Genomic DNA, 11,735 nt, shown 5'->3' on the forward strand with positions numbered 1-11,735 from the left:
ACTGCTAAGTTATGGGGACATAAACACACCAGCATTGGTTGTCAAGCGATGTTGGAGAGACAAACACAGACACACAAACACACACACACACACACATATATATATATACACATACATATATACAACGAGCTTCTTTCAGTTTCTGTTTACCAAATCCACTCACAAGGCTTTGGTCAGCCCGAGGCTATAGTAGAAGACACTTGACCAATGTGCCACGCAGTGGGACTGAACCCAGAACCATGTGGTTGGTAAGCAAGCTACTTACCACACAGCCATGTGAAAAGATGGCCATTTGTTTGATAGTTCATATACAGTATTTGAGTATGTAATAATGTCTTTGTGTGCAATAGGCTATCTATGTGTTGATAGATTTAAGTTTGAAGGCATGTTTTTAGAATCAAGGACCTGGAGTTCATTGCTTAAAAAAAATAAAAATAAAAATAATGTTGTGGCGGACATCCCCAAGTGAGAAGCGGGCTGTTCCACTACTGATAAATAGTGAACAGACACAACAAGCAGCCAGTTAGCGAGGTATGCTGTTTGGGCCAGTCATGCAGACAACGAAATACGTCATCATAATGTGGGACATATCAGTGGCAATGAGGAGTCGAACTACACACAGTGGCAGATAAGACTAACACAGAACTGAACTACACAAAGTGAAAAATAATATAAATCTGTTTGTAGGATTTCTGTCAGGTCGCTATGTGTTAGTAGCACATGGGGTAGCAGCACTACCGGTGAACAATGTAGACTGGTATTACATGCAACATTCTGAAGAGAAAAATAATTCTGTATGGAAGAAAAAATAATAATAATAATGTGTGAAAGAAAAAAAAAATCTCAAAGCAGGGAGATGTTGTGACGGACACCCCCAAGTGAGAAGTAGGCTGTTCCACTACTGATAAATAGTGGACAGACACACCAAGCAGGGTCATTTTTCCATTTTTCATTCATTTTTTTTTCTCCCCACTGTGATGTTCTGTCTGTCCTTGTGCTGTCCCCTCTTTTTAATAATAAAAACTTCTTTTCTGTTTTTTTCTCAGGCTAAAAAGATGTACGTTCCAGATCGTCAAAATATAAAGTATGATAAAGCACCCGTTGAGAATGTATCTGAACTAACAACAGCTGGCAGTTCTAAACGAGTAAGTTTTACTATTTGGATATTTTGATATAATCTCAAATGCACAATTTCACTCATTAGCAATTATTTTTTATATTTCTATATATGTTTGATTACTAGCCCTTTGGAAATTAATCAAGAATTTTGAAGGCTTTAGTAAAATAATTTTATTCATTAATTGATATACCAAGCTGGTGTTTGGAACACAACAGCAGAATGTTTATTCCATAAAACTACATTTTTAATTTCGGTAATGAGCAAGGCAGCGAGCTGGCAAAATTCTTAACACATTGGACAAAATGCTTAGCAGCATTTCTTCCAGCTCTTTATGTTCTGTGTTCAGACCCCACCAAGATCAATTTTGCACTTCATCTTTTAAGGGTTGATACAATGAAGTACCAGACAAGTACTGGGATCAGTGTAATCATATTGTCACTCCCTTCAAAATTGCTGGCCTTGTGCCAAAATTTAGAAAGAATTTATATAGTGAACACATTAAAATAGGTGGTCTCCAATGAAAGAACCAGTTGCAATCCCCAGCCCTTTGGTACCAAAAGGGTTAATATGACTAAACTGATATTTGAGATTGCACAATTTATCATAGGATATCATTCATAATTTTATTTTTAAAATGCTTCATGATTTAAAGGAAATGGACACTCACTTATAAGTATGTTTTAACTGTGAATTTAAAGATCAATTCTTCTGCATCCTTCAAAATTCCATGCTTCTCAAAATTCACCACCATTTCTCCTGACATGCTTAAGTATCCTTTCCTTTCTCTGGTTCTTTTACAGTTCATTTCCCTGTCTTCTTGTATTTTATTCTAATTTACTGTGCATACACTTTTAGATTTCATTGCATCTTTCTTTTCTTGTCTTATTGCCACTTCCTAACCCCTCTTTTATCCTTTTTTTCAACAAGTTGTAGGCCCCTGAGCACTTTATATAAGAAGTTCATTATTGCTATTGCTATATTGATCATCAAATCATTAGTAAATTTATTATGTCTATGTATTTCTATGATTTTTATAAGTCTTTTTATTTTTTTTATTTCAGTCAACATTTAACCGCAAAAGACGATCCTCAGACACTGATTCAGACATTGCTCTTCCAGTCCAAAAGAAAAAGGTAAAGCTTTGAATTTTCTCATTTTTATATTGGTTCTTCTTATTGTTTATTTTAGGTAAACCCTAATTTGAGCAAACCTATAGTCAGAGATATTCTGGCATTGACCATCTCATGTTTTCGTATATCCAACCCTTAATAAGATGGTAGGGTATGATTTGGTGAAATTTGGGTACTATTTCTAGCAAATCAAGTTACCATGAAGAGCATAGGTGGGGAGTGCCTCAGTACTTGAGAAACTGTGAGAATACACAGCACTGAAAAAAATAATGACTCATTAATTTTACAGATTTATGTTAGATTATTAACAATAAGCACATTAGAATGTTTGGATTCATAACCATGTAGTAACTCACTTTCCCATATGCTTCTCTGTGTGACTTACTAACTCATCATCATCATCATCATTAAGCATTTTCACACACGCACATACACATGGCAGACTTTTAGATTCCATGCAGTAAATCCACTCAAAGCTTTAGTCTGCCCAAAGCTATTGTAGAAGACACTCAAGTTGCCATGTAGTGGGATCAGACCCAAAATCATGTGAATGGAAAGCAAGTTTCTTTACCACATCACCATGCCTGCTTCTATGCTATGTCTAAGATAAGACAGAAATGAATACAACAGTATATATTAAATTACTATTTTGATCTTAAGGCTTAAACTAATTCTTCATGAGTTTATGGAAGCTTCATCTGCTGATGATTTCAAATCTGAATGCAAACAAAAGAGCCTGTACTCTCCTGGTGTAAGAGATTCTCTTGTTGGTTTGTTTTTATATCAGTTTCCTTCACAGTTACAAAGCTTGTATTTTTTAGTAAAGATGAGTTATAATCAATGAGTTGAGGTTGATAAAATGAAACATGGCCTATGAAGTTAAGCTGTAGGTAGTGGGGGAAAAACTGAATATTGTAAATCACTTATTCTACTGGTTTATTGTCTTACCCTTGACCATTGCTTTATATTTCATTGAACTTGTTTCTTTTTATGCTTTTTTGTCAATAAAGAGATACACATGAAACATATATACATATGTACCTAACACATATGTATCCAGACCAATGAAAGCATAATTTGTGTCACTTAGTTTGCTAAAAATAGCAGCCAAATCACCCTCAGATCACACTCAACGGTCTAGTCACAGATATAGAAAAAGATGGGATGGTCATAGGAAGAATGCCTTTGATCACACATTTACTTATGCAATAACATAAACGCAAGCACGCACACTTATGTATGTATTCATCATATGCAAAGTACTTAGAGTTTACATCTCTAAGTAAACTTTGTTAACTTTGCTACTCAAGGTCATCAACAAATTTTGCTCAATTTTTTTATCTTCATCTTCATGCCAGTATTTTATTTTGCTTGTCAAACTACCCACACCATTTTCTTTATATATCTTCAGAATTTAATTTGTCAGCTAAATTTTATTTTTACATGCTGCTTTCATTTTTTAAATTTATTTTCACAGAAAAAAGGCCGTCCCCCAACGCATTCAGGGTAAGTTGATTTTTTATTCCTTTTCTCTTAAATTCTATTCTTTTATTCTTTTGCTTGATTCAACTACTGTACTGCAGCATCAAGGTCAATTTCTTTTATAAAAAATCTTCATTGCCTTCAGAAGGAAGACTGCAGGATTTAAGTCCTAAAGTACTGGGCAACAAGTCAACTATTAGAATGAGATAGCCATGTTTAGAAATTTGATTAAAAGTTTGACTGAAACAACTATGTTTAATATCCTATCTCTATGTCCTGATTACTTCTGTGCTCTAAGGCTAGTCAAATAGGGACTGATTAGGGCTATTTCAACTATGAGTATTAAACATTTTGTAACCTATTTTAAACAATACACTGACTGAATTACAATTTATTTTGAAAATGATCAAGCACCAACTTTTTTTTCCATATAATGACCACTTTTGTCTAAATGTAAGCACTTTAAAACTGGTAGTTTTTCTAACAAAGAACCAGAGACAGTCTTGAGCTGATTGGTATCAAAAAGGTTAAAAATCATTAAACAGGACTTCTACTTTTGTCTTGTTTGATGATTCAATGCAGTTGCTTATGATTTATTTGCAATATCTATAAGAATAAAGCTTAGTACAATAATTAACTGTTCAGGTACAGTTTTTTTTTTATTCCTCTTCAAAAGATGTTATTAAGTATTAAAAGGGCAAGGGTCAAGAATTTCGGGTTAAATGAAGACCGCTGCATTAGATATCCTATGGTGTGTGGCTTGATGCCTCACATCCGAATGTGTTCCGTTTACTTCTTGTATCTCAGAAAATAATCATTAGTAATGCATTAGTCAGTTCAAAGGGTTCTTGTACATACACAAAGCAAATCTTTACACGTAAGGCATGTTGCCTGCCTTACCTAAGTCCACTTTCCTGAAAATGTCCTGACCACATTTTTGACTGAACAATGATGTCATGTTGTAATGTTGCTGCTTAGCATTCAAGTTGCCCCCCCCCAGACTGACTATGTTATCCAATTTAACCTTTTAAGACAGTAGGGTGTAGTTTGAAAGATATTTAGCTGTTATTTCTAGCTGGTTGAGCACTCACATGGAGGTTCTTTTGTTGGCTAATGGACTATGTAGCTAGATTTTCAAAAATATTACTCTACATATTAGAATAGGAAAATAACATGTAATGCTGTTAAAGAAGACTATCAATAAACTGATTTGTGGAATCTCATTTCTGTGTATTTCTTAGGAGAGTAACACCTCAGAAATCTATACGTTCTGTTGAACCACTCAAGAGAGAAGGGCCAAAGGTAAGCTGATATTGCATTTTCTCAATATATTTGATGATGCTACTTCTTAAAGTATTTAATTCACATGTAGATTAACATGACTCAGGGTCTTTTAGTTGTAGGATCTTCAATTATTAATTTTAATATTTTATCTTTTACTTGTTTCAGTCATTGGACTGCACACATACTAGACCACTAACTTGAAGTGTTTTAATCAAACAAATCGACTGTAATACTTAGATTTTTAAGTTTGGTACTTATTCTAAAGGTCTGTTTTGCTGAACCACAAATGCCACAAGGACATAAACAAACCAACACTGGCTGTCGAATGATGAAAGGACAGACAGGCATTTACACACTCTGGGTTTTCACACAGTTTCTATCTACCAAATTCATTCACAAGGCATTGGTCGGCCCAGGGCTATATTTGAAGGTACTTACCCATGGTGCCATGCATTGGGCTTGAACCTGAAACCAGATAGCTGCAAGCTTCTTAACTACAAGGCCATAGCTGTACCTATACAATTACTATTTGCATATTAAATCTAAATGCTAATGAATAATGTACAACTTTTTTATCAAAATAACTTTATTAATGTACTGAAATAAAACAATGCAAAAAAATATTAAAAGCTGATGTATTTTTGAAAAATATTTTTCACTTCCAATCATACTTTCTCTTCAGGCAAGGAGGTCTTGAATTTTTGCTGTATTTTGAAGCATTTTAAATGCTTTTCTTGTATATTCACGTAGACCTGTTGATTATTTTTAACCACCTTCCATGTACTGATTTGTGTTTTCTTTCTTACAAACTGAGATACACATTATACTTCACCTGTCTATTTAATGGATGCTGTAGCTAACTTAAATCTGTCTTTTATTTTCTATTCTGTTCAGTTCATTGTCAGATGTTTGAACAATATTTGATAGTTGTCTTCCATTATTATAATATTTCTGAAGGTGGCGAACTGGCAGAATTGTTAGCTTGGCAGGCAAAATGCTCAGCAACATTTCATCCATCCTTATGTTCTGAGATCAAATTCCAGCAAGGTCAACTTTCCCTATCAACCTTTCGGGGTTGATGAAATAAGTACAATTTATACACTAGGGTCGGTGTAATTGACTATCCCCCACCCCCAAAATTCCAGCCTTATGCCTATAATAGAAAGGATTATTATATTTTTGAAGGAGGCAAGCTGGCAGAACTGTTAGCATGACAGGCAAAATGCTTAGTGACATTTCTTCTAGCTTTGTGTTCGGGGTTCAAATTCCACCAAAGTTGACTTCACCATTTGTCCTTTTGGGGTTGTTAAAACAAGTACCAGTTCAGCATTGAGATCAATGTTCTCAACTTACTCTCCCCGCTTAACAGACATTGCCGGCCTTGTACCAAAATTTTAAATCAATATTATGATATATCTCTTAGACTTCTTTTTTTTTTTTTCGTTAGAGTTATTGAAAATGTCTCTATCCTCTATATACATTTGTGCTCATTCTATAAAACATTCTTATAAAATTAAACAAAAGAAAAGTGAGGGAAGAACAAACAAGGTGTATAAGTTTATCACTCAGGAAAAATATAAAGTTTATTAGGCTTTGGTCATTGTTCTGACTATCATATTCTAAACTTTTGATACACTCTTTTTACATAAAAAAAATTCTACATAAAAAAATTGTCTTACTTTTTAATTTCAGTGGGATCCAGAGCGCCTAATTTCAGAAACACTATTTGTAATGGGTGCAAGGGCCAATAAGTAAGTAAAATGAATTTTTGTTTAATTAATTAATTTCAGCACACCCTTCCCACCTCCATCACCTGTACCGGAAGTCTCTATCTTCTAACCTCTATCGGATGTTTCTCCCATGAACACCTCCAAAGGTTTAATGTTCCCCCATCCCTGCTTAGGGTTTATCTCTTATGTAATGTAGTGATTATGTAGCGCTTAAAATGATGGTATAGTGTAGGCAGGTTGAAGGCTATTGTATGTTTATGAGTTCTGCCTCACCAGGAAACAGGAAAGATGGCTATTTATAAATTCCAAATCCTTCCCAGGTGAAGAATGCACCCCACAACATAGATTAGTAGTTAGCGACTTCAGGATCAGGGTAAATGGATGTCCAGAAGATGACCAGCATAGAGAAGAAGGGTCTGGAAGCTTAAGGATCCTGCATATGGGCAGAGATTTAGAGACATCATCATCATCGTCGTCTTCATTTAACGTCCGCTTTCCATGCTAGCATGGGTTGGACGATTTGACTGAGGACTGGTGAAACCGGATGGCAACACCAGGCTCCAATCTAATTTGGCAGAATTTCTACAGCTGGATGCCCTTCCTAACGCCAACCACTCAGAGAGTGTAGTGGGTGCTTTTACGTGCCACCCGCACGAAGGCCAGTCAGGCGGTACTGGCAACGGCCACGCTCAAAATGGTGTCTTTTATGTGCCACTCGCACAAGAGCCAGTCCAGGGGCACTGGCAACGATCTCGCTTGAGCATCACATGATGTAGAAGACAACTGGAGGTTCCTATGGGACAACCTGTTGAGGGCTACTGACCAGATCTGTGAATGATGCAAAGTCCCCTCTCAACCCAAGGTAATATGGTAGTGGAACAATGTAGTTGACAGGGCCATTAGGGTAAAGAAACAGGCATGGAAGGACTGGAAGAATGGTGATAGCAGGAAATTGTATCAGATTGCCAGGAGACAGGTTTACTTAGCCAGAGGGGAAGCAGATGAGAATAAATTTGCCAATGTTCTGTGTCGTGAGGACCAGAGACTTGAAGTGTTTTGTGTTGCAAAACTGTGTGTGAGAGAGAATTGTGATGTCATAGGAAAGAAATGTGTCCACATGAATGATGGCTCACTTGCATTTACTGAGGCTGCAAAGAGAAAGACTTAGAGATGCCACTATAAAAGGTTGCTAAATGAACAGAATGAATTGGAGAAAGAGAGAATCAGTTTAGATGAGATGCGGTTTGGGTTTGTGCCAGGGTAAAGCACTGCTGATGCTATATTTCTGGTATTTTTTTCTATTTTTAAAGTGATTATTATTAATAGACATTTTCAATTCAGACACCAAAGTCGTATATATATCATCTTCAATATCATAAGAGTGAACTATATTTTAATATAATTATTCATTTAAATGTACTCCAAGTTTTAATTTTTCTTTTTTCTTTTTCTTTTAGAGCTCTTGGATTTGGTGCAACAAGAGGTCGATTATATATAAAGCATCCAGAATTATTCAAAGTAAGTTTTCTTTGGCTCATTCTATATTCATTGATTTGTTCCTTTTACTTAATTGTCTTCTACTATTTAAGTTGTTGTTTTGTCGCTCTCTGGCTCATCAGTTCCTGTTAAACCATACAACCTTTACTAGCATGGAAAAAGTAACATTAAATGATGGATATATGTATGTATGTATATCTTCTTCGGCTGTACATCATAGGTCTATGTTGACTGTTGTTGTTCAGTAACCATCTCTGGCAGGCTCACATGCGGGCTACAAAGCCTGCTCTTGATCTACACCAGTGATAACATCTGCAGCAGGTGAATCTGTATGTATGTATATATATATATATATATTATGTACTAAATTTACCCACAAGGCATTGGTTGAAATTGTAGAAGTAAGCTCACATCTTTTCCCAGTTTTCTTGGGGAAAATTCATGTTACTGAAACATCAGTATAAACCACAAATACACAAATGTGTACATAACGTTTGTGTCAGATAAGAAAGGACAGAATCTTAAACCCTTTTGAGAGTCTCTCTGAAGTGAGGAAGTTATCAAAATAGTAACCTGATGCCAAGGTGGTGGTGTGTAGCAGATTAAATCTGCTACTATCTCCCAAATTTTATTCACAAGGCTTTGGTTAGCTCAAAGCTACAGTAAGAGACAGTTAGTCCAAGTGCTGCACAGTGAGATCAACACTCAAATTTATTTGTAGTGAAGTGAACTTCTTAAGTATACAGTCATGGCTGCTCCCATTAAATAGATAATAGATAAGTATTGTCTGCTTACTAAAGAAGACTTTATCTGAAACAGATTAAAATTACAGATTTAAAAGCTCAAATGTAACAACTTAAAAACCCTGGTTAATATTTTGATGAGACAATCATTTATGCCTTCTTTGAACAACTGGTTGTAAGCATTTACAGGGTGTTCAGGCTAAATTTGACAGTTTGTATAAAAGGAAACACAATATCCCATCCAAAAATACAAGTATTTTAGAATATAAAAAAATATCAAGTGATTATGGCTGAGAGATAAAGGTTTACTCAAAGCAGCCACTCTCAGCTTCCACCATGGCTTGAAGGTGGCTCTGGAACCTGACACATGTTCCTCACTGTGTCCTTGGGAAGATCTTCGAATACCTCCTTGATCTTGGCCACCAGCTCAGCTTTGATGTTGCAGGCAGAGCAGTTGATATCTTTATCAATGCACCCCACACATTGTAATCCATGGAATTACAATATAGGGAATTAGGAGGCCAGAAGTTGGGGCTGATGAAGTCATAGAAATTCTCTGACAACCACAGCTGCCTCTTTCTGGCAGTATGGCTAGGAGCCAAATCTTGCTACTACACATATGGCCTTCCAACAGCAACACTGTCCTGCCAGAGATTGACCAGTCTCCAGCAGCTTCACTTGGTTACCTGAATTAAGCCTAAGGCTTTGTTTATAGATGTGGGGATGAATTCTGACGTGCAGACATAGTCGGAATACCTGTGTTGTCCCTTCCTGCTGGTTACAGCTTTATAGTCTCCATTGCAACTGTCCATGTCATGTCTTACAGCTTTTACAGTGTTCAGCAGTGATGATGACAGCATTTTGATACCCAGTGCAAATCATCATGATACAGGTAACTTTTCACCTGTATTCAGATGGCTTCTAGTCCAACATGTCAGCTATTTTTCTCAACTTCAATTTTAGTCATTATGTTCTCCAACATTGCTGACTGTTCCAGAAAAAAGGTTGTCATAAAAATCATCAAATTTAGTCTGAACATTCTGTATTATAATTTTTATGTAAATGTATTCATTTTTATATGAAATACATATGTATGTAAATTTGTATTCTTTACAGTACTCTGGAGACCAAGATGATAAACAGTGGTTATTTGATAACCACCATATGCCTGCTATCGGAGGAAAAGCCTATATATTGTTATATAATGACATCGAAAACCTTGCTAATACTGATGAATATCGGTAAGTTGAGATGCTTTATTTAAAGTTAAAATAACATTTGCTTGTGTATCATAAATATAAATAATACCTTGAATAATTTTAAATTTTCTTTTGACAATTTTATTCTTTATTCTTTTATGTTTTGGTTTTGATATCATGTTGTACTTCCTTTATGCTTTATTCCCTGTAACTTTATTATTTCTTTTTATTTCAGTAACTATTTGGCAATTTGGCACTTCCTACTTTAGATATTAAAATGTATTGTTATATATTATAACATAATAGCTTATTGTGTAATAGCTTTTTTTTAATTACTATTCCAATTTTTATTATTTGATTGTACTAGTAATTTATTAATTTTATCATTCAATTTTCATAATGGTTTAGTAATTATTATGAGTGTAATATCATCATTATCATTGTACATCTGTCTTCCTGGCATGAGCTGGTTATGTTTCACATCTCATCACCCCCACTCCTTTGTCATCTGGTACACATGACAACAAGGAAAACCTAACCAACTGTATTGTTGTGTATCTCATTATTTTTAGCATGATTTTTATAGCTGGTTGCACTTCCCATCAACAGCCACTTTACAATGTAGACATATTAGTAATTGGGATCTATTTTAAAACGGGGGCCACATTTTTCATTAATGTTTTACGTAGTGTTTTTGGTACGGAAAGACTTTCAAACTTCGTATACTTATCTATTTTGTGTTATAGAGCAGAAAAATATTTTTGTATTCGAATTTATTTCATGTAAAAAATTGTCTTATTTCGATAATTTCAACCAATCACTAACAAGTATTCAGTTGTTTACATTTACTCCTTTGGCTGATTAAGCGATGTAAAGCGTATTTAATCTCCATACCTTCGTTTTATTTGCTTTTTTCATCTTAAATTTGCTTTAACCCCTAACCCTAACCTTAGGGTTAGGGTTAATTGTTTCAGAATCGTTTGTTTATGTAGTCGGCACTTAATGTATATCGGCTGAATGGACGTCAGTGATTGGTTGAAATTACAGAAATACGACAACTTTAATATGGAATAACTTAGGGATTTCTTTTTTTTTTAAGAAGACTAAGAGAAAAAGATGTTTTATATGACACATTCTACCAGTGCTCCAAGTTTCAAAGTGTTTCGTTAATGAAAAATGTGGCCCCCGTTTTAAAAAAGATCCAGTAATTGTAATTAAATCAAAAAACTAATAATTATATAATTATGATGAGATAACAGACTTTTTGCTCTTTTATTCCTAAGTTAGTAATTTCCAAAATAAAACATATTTCTGCCTCTTTGCCAAATTAAACTATATTTTTAATCTTAATTATTTTTTGTTCTAAAATATTAAGGTTTTTTTAGTTTTTTTCTTTTTTTTGTGGACTTTTTGTTTTTGTTTGTTTTGTTTTTTTTTGACACATTAAATTTCATGCAAGGTTGCTTTTGTCTTGCTGTTTTAGTTCTTTATATCATATGAAAGAACTATATACTGACATTGTAAGACACCAAGCTACCAATATTCACCAA

The 11,735-nt window shown here is 34.7% G+C and overlaps 1 protein-coding gene across 7 annotated transcripts in view; it reads left to right on the forward strand.

The window, feature by feature from the left end:
- The window catches only part of LOC106868443 (uncharacterized), a 91,863-nt gene that overhangs the window by 68,818 nt on the left and 11,310 nt on the right, over positions 1 to 11,735 (forward strand). For all 7 annotated transcript variants that reach the window (XM_052971884.1, XM_052971900.1, XM_052971911.1 and 4 more), the window contains 7 exons: positions 1,047 to 1,145; positions 2,182 to 2,253; positions 3,728 to 3,756; positions 4,974 to 5,034; positions 6,709 to 6,767; positions 8,204 to 8,264; positions 10,103 to 10,227. In XM_052971884.1, the coding sequence (XP_052827844.1) occupies positions 1,047 to 1,145; positions 2,182 to 2,253; positions 3,728 to 3,756; positions 4,974 to 5,034; positions 6,709 to 6,767; positions 8,204 to 8,264; positions 10,103 to 10,227 (506 nt within the window). The remainder of the gene's footprint in view (positions 1 to 1,046; positions 1,146 to 2,181; positions 2,254 to 3,727; positions 3,757 to 4,973; positions 5,035 to 6,708; positions 6,768 to 8,203; positions 8,265 to 10,102; positions 10,228 to 11,735) is intronic.

This window comes from Octopus bimaculoides, chromosome 1, assembly GCF_001194135.2.
Source record: "Octopus bimaculoides isolate UCB-OBI-ISO-001 chromosome 1, ASM119413v2, whole genome shotgun sequence".
NCBI classification, from domain to species: Eukaryota; Metazoa; Mollusca; class Cephalopoda; order Octopoda; family Octopodidae; genus Octopus; species Octopus bimaculoides.